Consider the following 16052-nt stretch of genomic DNA (forward strand, 5'->3'; position numbering starts at 1 on the left):
TATGCAAAACGCTGCCCCTTCTCCCTTGTCCGATAAAGGGGTTGAGGCCCCCGGAAGTAAACGCCCTCGGGTGGATTCCCGGGCCTTAGAGGACTCTGTTTCCTCTGATGTAGATGAGGGCAGCGTATCTGAGTTCTCCCAACGGTCCTTTGGGGATTCCTTGGAGGAGACGGATTCCCGCTCGGATGGAGCGGATGACCCCTCTGCAGCGCGGATCTTTCGCTCAGAGGATTTGCCCAACCTGTTAGTGCAGGCCATGAGCATTTTAAAGATTTCCTCTCCAGAGGACGTCTCTCCCTCAGCCCCTGTTGGCTCAGCCATTATGCTGGGGACGAAGCGCCCGCCTAGAACCTTCCACGTGCATGATGCCATGCACACCTTAATTTCGGCTCAATGGGATGTCCCGGAAGCGAGCCTCAAAGTGGCTAGGGCTATGTCCCGCCTCTATCCTTTGCCTGAAAGTGAACGGGAGGCCTTTCTTTGGCCTACCGTGGATTCTTTAATCACTGCGGTGACTAAGAAAACGGCGTTGCCGGTGGAAGGTGGCACAGCCCTAAAGGACGCCCAAGACAGAAGATTGGAGGCGGCCTTAAGGTCGTCCTTCGAGGCGGCTGCCTTAAGTTTGCAGGCCTCAGTTTGCGGCTCCTACGTGGCCAGGGCGTGCCAGACGATTGTGCAGCGGGCTTCCCCCTCAGATCCTTCCTTGAGGGCTGATTGGCCGGCCCTGGAATTGGGCTTGGCTTATTTGGCAGACTTACTGTATGATGTCTTGAGAGCCTCGGCTAAAGGTATGGCTCAGACAGTCTCTGCGCGGCGGTGGCTTTGGCTGAAACATTGGTCTGTGGACCACGCCTCTAAGTCCCGCCTGGCTAAGTTGCCTTTTAAAGGCAAGCTGCTCTTTGGGGTTGAGCTGGACAAAATTGTGACCGATCTCGGCACATCTAAGGGCAAGAGGTTACCAGAGGTCAGGGCTCGGGCCAGTGCTCGCCCCGGTATCTCCAGAGGACGGTTTCAGGAAGCCCGTCGGTACCGCCCGGGCAAGTCGGGCTCCTCTGCCCCCTCTTCCTTCAAGAGGAACTTCTCCACCAAGCAGCATTCCTTTCGCAGAGACCGCCGTCCCGGAGGTGCGCCCTCCGGTCCTCCCCCAGGGTCTCGTACCCAATGACGGGGTCCTGGTCCATGGCCCAGTGCAGATTGGAGGACGCCTGTCCTCGTTTCTGGGCGAGTGGACCAGGGTAACTTCAGACGCTTGGGTGCTGGAAGTCATCAGAAATGGCTACAAGCTAGAGTTCTGCTGACCCTTAAGAGACGGGTTTGTACTCTCTCCCTGCAAGTCTTCGGTCAAAGCTGTGGCAGTGCAGCAGACATTGGACAATCTGATCCGCCTGGGTGCGGTCGTTCCGGTGCCAGAAAATCAGCTTGGCAAGGGACGTTACTCCATTTACTTTGTGGTACCAAAGAAAGGAGGTTCTGTACAGCCTATCCTCGACCTCAAAGGGGTCAATCGGGCCTTGAAAGTTCGGCACTTTCGTATGGAGACTCTCCGCTCTGTGATAGCGGCAGTGAAGGCAGGGGAGTTCCTGGCATCCTTGGACATCAAGGAAGCGTACTTGCATATTCCCATCTGGCCTCCTCATCAACGCTTTCTGCGTTTTGCAGTCCTGGGCCGACACTTCCAGTTCAGAGCCCTCCCGTTCGGGTTGGCTACTGCTCCGCGGACCTTCTCCAAAGTAATGGTGGTCATCGCGGCCTTCCTGCGAAAGGAAGGAGTACAAGTCCATCCTTATCTGGATGAGTGGTTGATCCGAGCCCCCTCTTATGCAGAGTGCGGCAAAGCTGTGGACCGGGTGATTGCTCTTTTGAGCTCCCTGGGGTGGATCATCAACTGGGAGAAAAGCCAGCTGCGCCTGACTCAGTCCCTGGAGTATCTGGGAGTTCGATTCGACACCCAAGTGGGCAGAGTGTTCCTGCCGGACAATCGGATTGTCAAACTTCAGGCTCAGGTGGACCAGTTCCTAGTAGCCTCTCCGCTTCGGGCTTGGGACTATGTGCAGCTGTTGGGCTCTATGACAGCCACGATGGAAGTAGTACCCTGGGCCAGGGCTCATATGAGACCACTACAACACTCTCTGCTGCAGCGCTGGACTCCGGTGTCGGAGGATTATGCTGTGCGCCTTCCCTTGGACCCAGCAGTGCGCAAGGCGCTGAGCTGGTGGCTGAAGACAGACAAGTTATCTGCAGGGATGCCTCTTGTGACCCCGGAGTGGATTGTCGTCATGACGGACGCCTCTTTGACGGGCTGGGGAGCCCACTGCTTGGGAAGGACAGCGCAGGGGCTCTGGTCTCCTGCAGAGGCAAAGTGGTCTATCAACCTCCTGGAGCTCAGAGCCATTCGGTTGGCGCTTTTGGAGTTCCTCCCGGTACTGGCGTTGAAGCCAGTACGGGTCCTGTCGGACAATGCCACGGCTGTGGCCTATGTCAACTGCCAGGGAGGTACCAAGAGCGCCCCTCTAGCCAAGGAAGCCATGAATCTATGCCAGTGGGCGGAAGTGAACCTGGAACAGCTGTCAGCGGCCCACATTGCCGGAGTCATGAATGTCAAGGCGGACTTTCTCAGTCGCCATACCTTGGATCCCGGAGAGTGGCAGTTATCGGCTCAGGCGTTCTTGGACATCACGAAGCGCTGGGGCCAGCCGAGCCTAGATCTGATGGCGTCATCGGCCAATTGCCAAGTGCCGCGCTTTTTCAGCAGAGGACGGGACCCTCGATCTCTGGGAGTAGATGCTCTTCTCCAACAGTGGCCGACACAGGAGCTTCTCTATGTGTTCCCGCCCTGGCCCATGTTGGGCAGGGTACTAGACCGGGTGGCAAAGCATCCAGGCCGGATAATCCTGGTGGGTCCGGACTGGCCCAGACGTCCCTGGTATGCGGACTTGATCAGGCTCTCAGTGGACGATCCTCTGCGGCTGCCAGTGGAGCAGGGCCTGTTGCATCAGGGTACCGTGGTGATGGAGGATCCCTCCCCCTTTGGTCTTACGGCCTGGCTATTGAGCGGCAGCGTCTGAGGAAGAGGGGCTTCTCAGACAAGGTCATCGCCACTATGCTGAGAGCGAGGAAGCGCTCTACTTCTACTGCTTACGCCAGGGTTTGGCGTACCTTTGCAGCGTGGTGTGAAGCAGGCTCACTTTCTCCCTTCACTGCTCCAATTTCTTCAGTGCTAGCGTTCCTGCAAGAAGGTCTGGAGAAAGGCCTGTCGCTCAGTTCCCTTAAAGTCCAGGTAGCGGCTCTGGCTTGCTTCAGGGGCCGCCTGAAGGGTGCTTCCCTGGCTTCGCAGCCAGATGTGGTACGTTTTCTGAAGGGAGTTAATCACCTGCGCCCTCCTCTGCGCTCAGTGGTGCCTGCGTGGAATCTCAACCTGGTGCTAAAAGCCTTGCAGAAGCCGCCTTTTGAACCCTTGTCGAGGGCATCTCTGAAAGACCTGACGTTGAAAGCAGTCTTTTTGGTGGCTATCACTTCAGCCAGAAGAGTTTCCGAGCTCCAGGCACTCTCATGTCGAGAGCCTTTTCTGCAGTTCACTGAGGCAGGAGTGACTATTCGTACAGTGCCTTCCTTCCTGCCCAAGATTGTTTCTCGCTTCCATGTGAATCAGCAGCTCTGTCTCCCTTCCTTTCGTAGGGAGGACTACCCAGAGGAATACTCTGCTCTTAAATTTCTGGATGTGAGACGAGTCATCATCAGATACTTGGAAGTGACCAATGATTTCCGGAAATCGGATCATCTGTTTTTCCTGTTTGCAGGTCCTCGTAAGGGTCTGCAGGCTGCTAAGCCTACAGTGGCAAGATGGGTCAAGGAAGCCATTGCAGCGGCTTATGTGGCCGCGGGGAAGGTGCCGCCTATCCAGCTGAAGGCTCACTCCACTAGAGTTCAGGCGGCCTCGATGGCAGAGGCCGGGTCCGTCTCCTTGGAAGAGATTTGCAAGGCGGCAACTTGGGCATCGGCCCATACCTTCTCCAGGCATTATTGCTTGACTGTGGCTGCTCGGGCGGAGGCCCGGTTTAGAGCTTCAGTGTTGCAGTCAGGGATTTCTATGTCCCGCCCTGGGTGAGTACTGCTTCGGTACATCCCACCAGTCTATGGATTGATCAGCATGATGATATGGAAGGTAAAATTATGTATCATACCTGATAATTTTCTTTCCATTAATCATAGCTGATCAATCCATAGCCCCTCCCAGATATCTGTATTGTTTATATTCTGGTTGCATTTCAGGTTCAAGTTTAGTCTTCAGTTCCTGTTCAGGAGGACTTCGTGTTCAAGTTTTTCAATGGATTCTTCAAGAGTTGAGACGAATTTGTGTTACAGTGAGCTGCTGCATTCCTCTCCCCTCCGTTTTACGGGGCTGGATTGAGACTTAAATTCTGCCGGCACTCCCTCCCGCTTCGTGCGGCAGTAGGGCAGCTTTGTACCCCTCCCGCTTCGGCGGTGTTAGGGTCAGTCAGCTCCTCCCGCGGTTGCGGTTGCAGGATAAGCCAGATCCCCCCCGCATCGGCGGGGTGGTGTCCCTCCCCCGCTCCGCGGGGATGAGCTGGACAGATTCCCCTCCCCCACTTGTGTGGGGATGAGCTGGGTTAATTTCCCTCCCCCGTTTCGGCGGTGGTGAGCTGGGCAGAGTGTCCCTTTGTGGGTGTAATTCTCTAAGTGCTGAGTCCTGGGGATGGAGCTTGGATATCGACATACTGAGGAGTTTCGGGCAGCACATGACCACATATAGGGAGGCAAAAGGATTTCTCTCTATCTCCACCTGCTGGTAGATGGACACAACCACCAGTCTATGGATTGATCAGCTATGATTAATGGAAAGAAAATTATCAGGTATGATACATAATTTTACCCTCTACCATTCAGAAGTTGTGGAATCCGTTTAAATCGAACTCATAGTGCCAGAATTCATGTTCCTGCGCTTCCAGGAAGAGATGCTAGAACATTAGACTTTTTTCAGAAAAACTTTTCAGGCTTCAATGTTGACCAGTCGAATATTGGATTATCAACTTTATTCCACAATTTTTGTTTACAGAACTTTAATTCTGTGAATACCATAAATGGTTCACCGCAGATCACAAAATTGGAATTAGCCTAAAAAGAAACAATTCAGAACTGCTAGAAACCCCAACATAACTAAAAGTGATACTACTACTAATTATTTCTATAGCACTACTGGATGTATGCAGTGCTGTACACATGTGTAAGTACTTCGTCTTTAGAGAGCTCACAATCTATGTTTTTGTACTTGGGGCAATGGAGTGTTAAGGTCACAAGGAGCTGCAGTGGGATTTGAACCCAGGTTACCAGGATCAAAGCCCACGGCACTAACCATTAGGCCACTCCTCCCTCCACACTAACTTGTCAAATGTATCTTGAGCACTTTGTAAGAACACAGATCTGCAAAGGTAACATATTCTATACAGAAGCAACTTGATAAAAAAAAAAGAGAGGAGTCACAATTCAATGTTTGATAACCCATCTGTTGGATTGAAAACTTTTGATTTCAGGTTCTACCTCTAGATTTCATATGAAGAGGAGTAACCAAATCGGGATGGAGCATTACCATACATGATTCTAAATATCAAAGTACAAAGCTTAAATTTCACTCTAGCATTCATTAAGAGCTAGTGTAGCTTAAAAAGTAGCAAAGAAGCATAGTCTAGATAATATTAATGCCTGGACTAACTTAAATTTGCTCAGTTCAGAGTATTTGCAGATTGCCCTCAACTTTTCCAGCATAATAAAAAGTCTTAAGTGATTTTGTGACTGGAGAATGTCAAGACTACCCACCTCCACCCCCAGTATCTTCAAACTTGAGTCAAAGGTAAAAGTATGAATACCAATAGAAAATGGTTTTAGAGAACTTGGGTGACTCTGTAGAGCCTAACCCAAAAAATGTTGGTGTTTTTGCAATTCAGCAAATAAACTATATATAGGGTCAGGCAGTTAAAAAGTTTTCAGGATATTAAACTTAGTTGTATAAGAGCTTATTTGGATTCCAAATCAGTTAGATTGTGTGTACAAACTAATATCCCATCTTGATTATTGCAACATTTTTTGTGAAATTAAAAGAATCTGGAAGAATTTTTTTGGAAAAAGCTGAAAACTTTACAAAACATAGCAGCATACTTAATATATAGGATTTCCAAATTCAAAAAGTTACACCATTATTCTTAAGATTGCATTGGCTCCCTGTTGGAGCCTGCTGTGTCCTTTGGTGTTCCTGAGCACCTAGCTATGTCTGATCTAATTGAAATACAAATCAGAAATTTTGGTACTCTTAAGATCTTTTCAGTTTTCCACCATTCTAATCTTAGAAGGATAGCGTATAAAACTATTTTCACATCTTTGCTGTCATCAGTCTGCAAGATGGTGGAAATTTGCCAATGTTTCCGAGTCAAACAGATTATAAATTATTTGGAAAGTTTCTAAAAACTTTTCAAAAATCTGTTTTGGATTGGTGGAACTGAATATATTGTGGTGCTATGTTGTGACATACTGGGACTGCCTAGTTTATTCTTTTAACCATACTGATCTCTTGAGGCTTTGAGGCTTGTATGTGGGGTATGTGTAATGTAACACAATTTGTAATGAAATCAAGCTGTGTGTGTTATGATTCTGTTAGAATTGTACTAGTGAGACAGGGGAATGCTTGGAATCGCTCCTTATTGGTCCGTCAGGGGCTGAGCTGATGTCAGTCTGATCTACTTAAGCTTACCTTTCCCTACAACCCCTGCTTTGGTGTCATTCCTGTTCTTCTGAAGCCTTACTTGTGCTCTGTCTGAGCTATTAGCTCTCTGCTTCCGTGGAGTTTGATTACTCATTACCTTGCTTGCAGTTTCTGTTCCTCTGTCTCTGTTTGCTGGCTGCTTCTAGTGTGTGTCTAATTACCTCTACACTGCACCTGGGATTCTCTCTGTTTGGCTGTGATGCTGTGTGGTGAGTTCCTACCTTGTTCCGTTTGTTTGTTTTGGGTCCCCTTCCTTCGGAGTTACCCTTTGTTGATGTGTTTGTATTCTGATTTGTATGTCCTACCCTTGTAGCCTGCTTGGGACCCTTTGTTTCTCCCCGTGGGGGTTGTTTGTTTGCTTTTTCCCTGTACTCCAGTTAATCTGTTGTTTGCAGTGTTCCTGGCCTCTGGCAGCTGTGTGTTTGAGCTTGGTTTAACCCTTTGTCTGCAGAGTTTCACTGCTTCTGGCAGTTGTCTGCTTGGTGCAGTTTTCCCTTGTGACTGTCAGTCGTTTTTTTTGCTGTAATTATCCTCTGTATTGCTGAGCAGTGTTCCTTTCTGTCCTGGGGGTGGGTTAGGCACCGCACTCATTTTGGTGACTTTTCCCTCTCCTGTCCGCTGAGGGTCTCTGCTTACAGTATCTTATTTCGCAGTCCCTCATTTCCTTTGTGTGCCGTGGGGTACTGCTTGATGTGTTTCTGTATATGCTTCCTTTTCTCCTTGATTGCCTAGGGCACTGCCTTGTGTTTGTTGTAGATTATTATTATTATTACATTTGTATCCCACCTTTTTGCAGGCTCAATATGGCTTACAATTCATCGTGGATATGTCTGTCAGTTCCTTTTCCTATGTGTCCTTAGCCAGCACCATAGGTGTGCTGGTGCTCTAGTTCTCGGGGAGACCACCTCATTTTTTCCTCTTTCTCACCTCTCTACGTAAGAGTCTGTTCCGATTAGGCTGTGAGGCCCACATGCTTGAATTCTGAGTAAATGGGTTCCCCATTGGCCGTGAGGCCTGCCTGAATGCCCTATCCTCCCTTTTCTGGAGGTGCAAGTTGGTTGCTGCGTGAATGTGCAGGACTTGGTAGCTTGGGTAGTGTATAGCGCCTGCTCGGTCCACCCCGGCCTTGGCCTAACACCTATTCTAGGCCTCAGCCTGGGCTCAAGGGCTCACAACTAGATTAACAGTAAGATTTTACAAAATAGCATGCATTCTCTTCAAAACAGATAATGGTCAAGGGCCTTGGACATTATTACTGGATCTGAATTTTGTGTTTGAATATTTTGAGATACTGATGGATGCCCCTTTTGCTTTATCTGTTAAATTTTTCACTAAATATTTTGGACAAATTTGAGGATATTGATTTAGATGACTGTAATTCATGTTTATATAAATGTTTGTGCTTTAAATACTCTTTAAATTGTTTTGAACAGGTGCTCAGGAGCTAGTATTTGTCTCCCATGTGATAAATCCATGCCACTTCTTCATTCAGAGATATTCCCGGAAAAAGACGTTAATGATGCTGGGAAGTGAGCTTGACTACTTCTGCAAACAGAGTGCATGTTTAAGTAGCTCTGCGATTTTGACTCTAGGTAATAACTCATTTTGAATCTTATAGTGTCAGATATTCATGTGACTTAGGCCGGTTTATCTTCAGTACTTGATAATGAAAGCTTTGAAAACTGCTAAAGCTGTTTATTATAGGTTAATCTTTTATTATTCAACAGTTTATAGACAAAGGCATTGTCTCCCCCCCCCCCCCCCCCCCCCCAGACAAAGGCATTGTACATCAAATTTCATAACAGGTCAGTATACACCAGATATCTCTTTTTCCCCTCCCCCCAGATGTCTCTCTTCCCCCTCCCCTCCCCCCCCACACACTCCTTACCCCATGCCATTAGATGATGATCCTTATATCCAACTAGCTTCTCTGCTGTTTTCAAAAGATGTCTCCTACACAAAGCCTATTGCAGCATGCAGCCTCTTGAGTTCTTTTAGTAAAAGGTGCCTCTTATGAAGTACATTTTAAGCCTTTCGCATTTAAACTACATCGCAGTTTCACTTAATGGTAGTGTGTCTGCAGCCCTCCTGCCCCCTCCCCCATCAAGTGCTTCATGCAAACCCCATTCTATCCCCCTAACCCCCTTCAAAAAACTCTAGCGTGACTTTGTGAAGTGCCATCAGGCCCCATGACCAAATAGCTCAAATCCTCACAAGCATTCTAAAAACATGCACCTCTAACTCATTCACGCTCCCCATTATTTATAGTTACTCACAATTGTCATTGACCCCTCCTCACCCACCAGAGTCTCTCATAGCCCTAAGTGGACATGGAAAAATTGCAAATCATATAACCAGTGTCAATGTTCTTTTAGAAGTTGGCTCTCCTGTAGTTCTCAGGTACTGCTCTCTACTTGGTTGCAGCTGCCAGCTATTTAGTCTGGACAGTCTAAAAGATTCTTTCTCTACTTGGTTGCAGCCACTGGCTATTAAGTCTGTACACTCTAAAGGCTGCTTCCTCTTCAACCCTTTGAAGACTGCTTGCCACCAAAACTGAGCCAATTTCTGAGTTGCTGCCAATTGTGACACAGTCCTTTGTGGGGTCTCTATACCTTCTTTCTGTAGTAATGTCCAAACTTCCTCCACTGTTGTAATTTGTGTTTTAGTGCCACAGACTGTGACCAATAGATCGAATGGGAAGAACCATGTATACCTGAAATTGTTTTGTCTCAGCACTGCCAGCACTTTTTAAAATGCCCTTCATTACTGTAATGTAATAGACAAGTCCTGGGATATCTCCACTTTGTGCTTTTGCCACACTATAGATCCCCTCTTTAGCCTTCCTGTGGAAAGTCTCCTTGTCCTTGAAATTAGGTAACTCTTCTTCTTTAGGCCCCAGCGCCCTGTGCACTCTATCTACTGACACCATGTTGGAAGTCTTTCCAGTCCCTGAATTCTGTATTCAACATATTTTATAGGTGCTTTGAACCAGCTTTTCCATGTCCCAATACTCCTTCCTGTCAGGAATACCTCTAATATGCACACTTTGCCTCCAGGACCGATTCTCTAAATCTTCACACTTTTACCTTGGTCTATTATGTTCCTGGGAAAGAATTGAACCAGATAACTGAAAAACCGATAGATATTTCTCTTTTGCTTGAAACTACTGACTCTGAACTTGCAACGGCAACTACTTTGGTAGCGACCGTTGCATTATTACCAGATAAGAATTGGATCTTCCGCATGTCCTTTCGTAATGAAGAAAAGCCTTTTTTAGGCTTTAAAATCCTTTTGTTTCCTGATGTCTCTAAGGAGACTAGACGGTGGAGGAAACAATTCCTACTCCTCAAGCCGGAAGTCCTACACCTGTGGGGTACCTTCTTTTTAAGATACCCCTGTAAGTGTATAATAAGACTTGAGGGGAAGAAATATGTATTTATGGAACCAGCTCATGTGTCTGCACTTATAGCCTCGGCAAATAAGGAAAAGCGAGAAGAATAAGGCATCTTCACTTAGTGAATGTGCGATATCTGATGTTTATTTCCTTTGTTTATTTCTCCAGTTGATTTCCTACATATTGGATTTCTAGATTTATGGACTTGAGTTTCTATTCTCTGAAAGTGAATTATTTTATTTTTATTGTATTATTTTTCCTTGTTAAATTTTATTATGTTTGTAGAGACTTTCCAAGCAAGAGGTTTCTTGTAACTTTTTTTTTTTAAATAAATGAATAAATAAAAAAATAAAAAAAATGTCCACTTGATTTTTTTTGTAAGTTATTCATGTAAGTGTGAAGCTCTATAACTGCTGCTTCATGCTCACCTATGCACTTCTCTGCATCCTCAGTGCATCCCACCAGCTCCACCATTTCTCATTTGATCATTCTCGAACCCCCTGAAACTCACTTTTCAACTTGAGCGCCCATTCTCTCAGGTCCACTTTCATGATGGGTGCAGATTCATTCATAATCGGACTGCCTGGTGATCTGTGACTACCGGATTCATTATTGGATGTACTGTCTCCTGAGTCCAGAGATACCTCGAACATGGTGGATGCTGCACATGTTAGCCAAGCGCACCACCACGCACGACTCATCAACCTTCTTTTGTGGCATGGGTCCTGTGTCTAGGGGCCAAGTACAACTCATTCAATTTTATTGCGATCTAATGGGGTACATGTTCAAAATGCTGGGTTATTTAGTTCGGCCAGAGCTCCGCATTCACCTAGCCATGTTGCCTGATGCTATCACTGGAAGTTCTACAATTATATTTTTTTAATGTAGATTGACCCTTGATGTAGTCACTTACCGATACACGGGCCATGGCGGGTCAGCGAATAAATTATTTTCTCTGAATTTGGCTCAGCCTTGTGCTTCCATCTGTGGCTGTTACACTCCTACTGCCTACTTGTTTTTGGATACATCCATATTGGGGCACCTTTGATTTGCTCCTGGTCAAGTTCTGCCTCTTGTGGTGCTTTCCATGCTTCCTCCAGATTTCTGCCACAATGTGAGAGGCTCTTCACTTAAAACTGAAGCCCAAAAAGATACAGGCACCTGTGCTTTATGGCATTCTTCAGTAACCTTTTAATTCCTTTTGCTTCTGCAGAGTGGCAGGTGACAGATCTCCATAAATCTCAAGTTGATGATCGACCCACATAGTCTTGCATCTTTTTTTTTTTTTTAATGTAAACATTTTAAATTACCAAGTAATTTGTACAGAATTTGATTCCAGAAATAACACCAGAACATAATCACCACTGTCAAGCCCTCTTTTACAGGGAAAAGTATTCCAAACCATGAAGGGAAAGAAGCCCCTTACTTTAAACAAGAATCATATTAGACATAATTAGCAGTGCATCGCAGAGCTAAATTAAGGACTCCCTTAGCCTTAACTTTCAACAAGGGTAGATATAGAAGATTCACAAGAAATCTTGCTGTTAGTGATAATTGATCATTGAAGAAATATTTCATGGAGTTGTACTTAACAAGGTGCTTGCACGAATATTTAAAACAAAACTGTGAACCCATGCAGAGAACCAGAGTGTAAAAGCAAAAACCGTCTTCTGTCTTATAGCTACATCCGGATACATTACAACACTGTAACTCATAAATTGAGCAAGCTAGTGTCTAAAGACACATCAGCTGATCCCTATTGGTATCAGTCACAAGCATACATTTTTCAGCCAGTACCTTGGTCAGAGTTTATCTTATGGGCCAAATCTTCTATTTCTGATCCTTAAAAATATAAGTGCACCAATGAAGTATTACAAATACAAAATTTAATTTTCATTGGCTTGGTCTTCAAAATTAACTCTTCTTTCAAAAATTGATTCTGAGAAAAGAGCTGGTGATTATGCTTTACGTTGAAAAGTATGATCTTGATACTTTTTTTTTCCCTTTTAGGTGAGAGGGTGGCTGTTAAAAGTAAGACTCAAGGATGCTGGTGTCGTGGTAGTGTCACAGAATTAATTCCGTTAGAATCTAAAAATGGTGGGAAACCCTGTGGTCCAACAAAATATGAAATAAATGATGTTGCTGTGATGGAAGTATTCCTGCTTGATTTTGGGAGTTCTGAAATTTTTGTAACAAGGTATGATATATATACCCACTCCTACCCTAACTGAGATAATATTTAACCATCTCTCTGACCTCATGTGCAACTTTCTTTAAATCAGTCACCTTACTTTCTAACTCTTCTTACTCTTGCCTATCTATATGCTCCATCTTTGCCTTACCCTTCGCTATCAATTATAATGTTCTATTACATATTGTGTTGACATTGTGTAATATAGTATGCCATACTTTGTATTGTTTTTGAATATTTTTACTGCTGTAATTGCCTATTGCTCATGTTTGATCTATTCTTACTGTACACTGCCTTGAGTGAATTCCTTCAAAAAGGCGGTAAATAAATCCTAATGGCAAAATAAATACGTATTTATTTTTTAAATTGTTTTACACATTACTTGCCTTAGTATTTCCTGGCTTGTCTGCTTCTATTTGAAAACACCTGTGGATTTGCCATTTGTATAACATGTTGCCAGTGAGTCCGTGATTTTTTTTTTTTTGGCCCTTTTGTATTAAACCCTATACCTGTGAATTTTTTTTCTCAGTTACTGTTTATCATTCCCATAGTATAGCACTACTTAGATGTATGTAGCGCTGTATGCATACACACAAGAGATGGCTGTTGTTCAATAAACTTTACTGTGTATTTAAGACAAATGGAATTCAGATTTTAAAAAAAAACCTTTTCAATTTTTTAATTTGTTTAAAAAAAAAAAAAGGTGTGAAGAGACATAAGGTGTTAAATTTTGAATCTGCTTTAGAATCTTAATTCCAGCATTTCTATAATGCTTAACCTCTTAGGTTCAAAGTTGATAACAGCACAAAATGTTAGAGAATACAAAAGCTCTTAAGATCATCCTAAAAACAATATTCTAAAATAATATTCACAAACTTCCAACAAATCTAAAATTAAGTATTTAAGCACTTCTGACAAAGGCATGTTTTCAGCACTTTCAAAAAGTCATATAGTGAGTTGTATTCCAAATACCAGAAGGTAAACTGTTCAAAGCTCAGGAGCTTTCCCATATAAAGTTCTTTTCTCGAACTCAGTAATAGACACACATGACGGTGGGGTAAAACCATTGTAAGTTCTTGAAGGTTTGGCTTTTAGGCAGTTTTGGAATAGGGTCAGATAAGAAACAATGCACCAACTAAGCAATCTGATAGTGGATAAGAAAGGCACAGATGGGAACTCTTATCAGATAAGTCATTCTTGTGGAGGGATATGTAGGGAGAGGAGAAAGTAATAAGGTGTATTAGAATGAAAGCACACAGTACTCCTGGGAAAGTCTGTCCCCTCCTCACCATAAAAATTCTGGACAGAGATTTTATTTTAATTCTGTAAATTTTTGCATTCTCTTGTTAAAAAATTTTTTTGGCATAGTATACCCCCAATAAATGCCTGGCTCTTCTGTGCTCCAGTACTGACACCACCTAAACTGTCTCCCTGCTTAGGCTTGCCTTCTCCCCTCCCCCCACCCCAGGAAGACACCCATCTCTGTTCTCTTCTGTGTTTCCCAGTGTGTGTATCTCATACCTCTGTCAACCTTCTCCCTTACCTCCCCCCAGCATGCGTGTACACTGGTTCTCCTTTTGAAATCCCTCTTGCCCCTGCATATAACTTCCCTAGTGCTCTCTCAGAATGCTACTCACTTCACCATTTCATAGATAATATCTCAATCCACTGCCCCCCCTCCAAAAGCATGCATCCCATTATTTCTCTTCCTCTCCAGTACTTATAGCATCATAGCTTTCTCAGTCCTACCCCCACTTCACACACTCCAAACAAATTTTTGTGAACCCCATCATCTTGAAATATACCTCCTCTGCTCTCTCCCACCACCTTCCCTCCCTGGTCGCAAAGTGACAAACTTTTTCAACCCCTTCCCCCACTATGGAATCCAAATGTCGGCACCCTATTGATTTCCTTACTCTCCTCTTCTCATGTGTACATGCCTTCCTGCAGCACTCCCTGGCTTGTCCCGTTCATTATCTAACCACCACCACCTCCCTTCCTCCCTGGTGCTCAACACAGTTTTGAAGCAGGAGAGTGGCTGCATCCTTCTCTGCCACACTGGCTTTCACTGCTGAATTTGAATTGTGGGCTCTATGGTGTCCCCATGGTTCAGATTCAACAGTCAGCCAGTGCAGCAAAGAAGCAGGTTGAGGCCTGACATGCTCCTTCTCCTCTGCTTCTGTTGGGCCTTTGTGAGGGATTGGGGGGTGGGGGCTGCAAGTGATAACAAGCTTGTGGTGCCACTGGAGGTGAGGTGTGCACTGAGGGTGCAGGAGAAGGCTTCACATGTGTGTTGGGGGGGGGGGGGGGGATCATCCTCCTTGTGTGCCAACTTTTGTGCAGCAAGTGGAGAATTTTGAACAGAAGAGGAAATTTGCACAACTTATGCAGTTATGCAGAATTTCCCCTGGAATAAATTGTGTGTGTCTGCATACAATGCAAACTTCTCTTACTCATTGTGTGAAGTGACTTGAAAAGTGTGTAAACACTGAAGGCCAGATGCACAAAGGTTGCTAGTAAATACAGCTGATGTGGAAGGACTTAACTGAGTCGCAAACAGGACCGATCCACAAAGGGGATGGCTTGTAAATGAGATGCACAGAAATCCCTTTGTGCTTCTGTTGCTACTTGAATATGTCAAATGCAATTGACACTAATAGACCACCACAGAGTTTTGTAAGTTGCGGGAGGAGGGGGTTGCTTGAGAGGGAGTTCACCCTCTGGAGCCTCCCCTGCACATCTCAAAACTCTGTGGTGGTCTAATAACCCCCCTCCCCAATCCAAACACTTCCCTAAGGTCCCTGGTTTTCCAGTGGACATCCCCCCCCCCCCATACTAGTCCTGGTGTTCTAGTAGTGTGCTCCTCCACCCCACTCCTAGTTCCTTTCTCCTACATTTGTAGGAGGCAGGAGGACCACCTCGATCGCACCTGCTTCCATAATGGCAGAGCCCAACTTCTGCCAGGTGCATCCTGGGATGCACTGGGAGGGGTTTAAGCACCATATAAGGCAGTGGGTTCCAGACCTGATCCTGGAGACATCCCAGCCAGTTAGGTAGTCATGATATCCACAATGAATATTCATAAGAGAGTTGCATGTTCTAACTACTTGGAATGCAAATCTCATGAATATTCATACAGTGCAAGAAGACTGCTCCCCATAAGGACAAGTCCAGACCTGCTGTAAAATTTTGCTTGTTCAAGGTAGGCGCTCAGATCTGTGCAGTGCTTGGAATGCTCATTCTAATACTAATGAGCTCATAATGCATTTGTATAGGGCTGGCAGTAGCTGCAATGGGAACAGTAAAAGGGACACAGAATACCTTTGTGCATTAGACACTAAATGTTTACTTTAGACAGGCTACAGCCTGTATAAACAAACATTGCAAGCATGGTAAGCTTTGTGCATTGGGCCCCTGAATATCGAATCGCGCAGCTGAATTTCAATTAGACTGAAGTGGAGAGGTGGTCCAAAGCAGATTACATAAGAACAGTTGTACACTGGGATGCATTACAGTAAAAACATAATATAACAAGTAACAAAGAATTAAATTTTCTTGAACTAAATACCTGTTGTCTGCGAAAGGATAATTAAGTCTGCTGTCTGCTACTTAGGGGCAAGATGAGTGGCTTGATAAGAACTTTTTAATACACCTAAATCTTACACCCCTAATGGAAGGATGTTTAAGCAATTGGC

The 16052-nt window shown here is 45.1% G+C and overlaps 1 protein-coding gene across 1 annotated transcript in view; it reads left to right on the plus strand.

Annotated features, from left to right (window-relative positions):
* RNF17 (ring finger protein 17) overlaps positions 1–16052 on the plus strand; it is a 785154-nt gene that overhangs the window by 298882 nt on the left and 470220 nt on the right. Inside the window, 2 exon segments of the mRNA XM_030200280.1 lie at positions 8206–8364; positions 12177–12363. Of these exon segments, the coding sequence (XP_030056140.1) occupies positions 8206–8364; positions 12177–12363 (346 nt within the window).

Source organism: Microcaecilia unicolor, chromosome 4 (genome assembly GCF_901765095.1).
Source record: "Microcaecilia unicolor chromosome 4, aMicUni1.1, whole genome shotgun sequence".
Taxonomy (NCBI): Eukaryota; Metazoa; Chordata; class Amphibia; order Gymnophiona; family Siphonopidae; genus Microcaecilia; species Microcaecilia unicolor.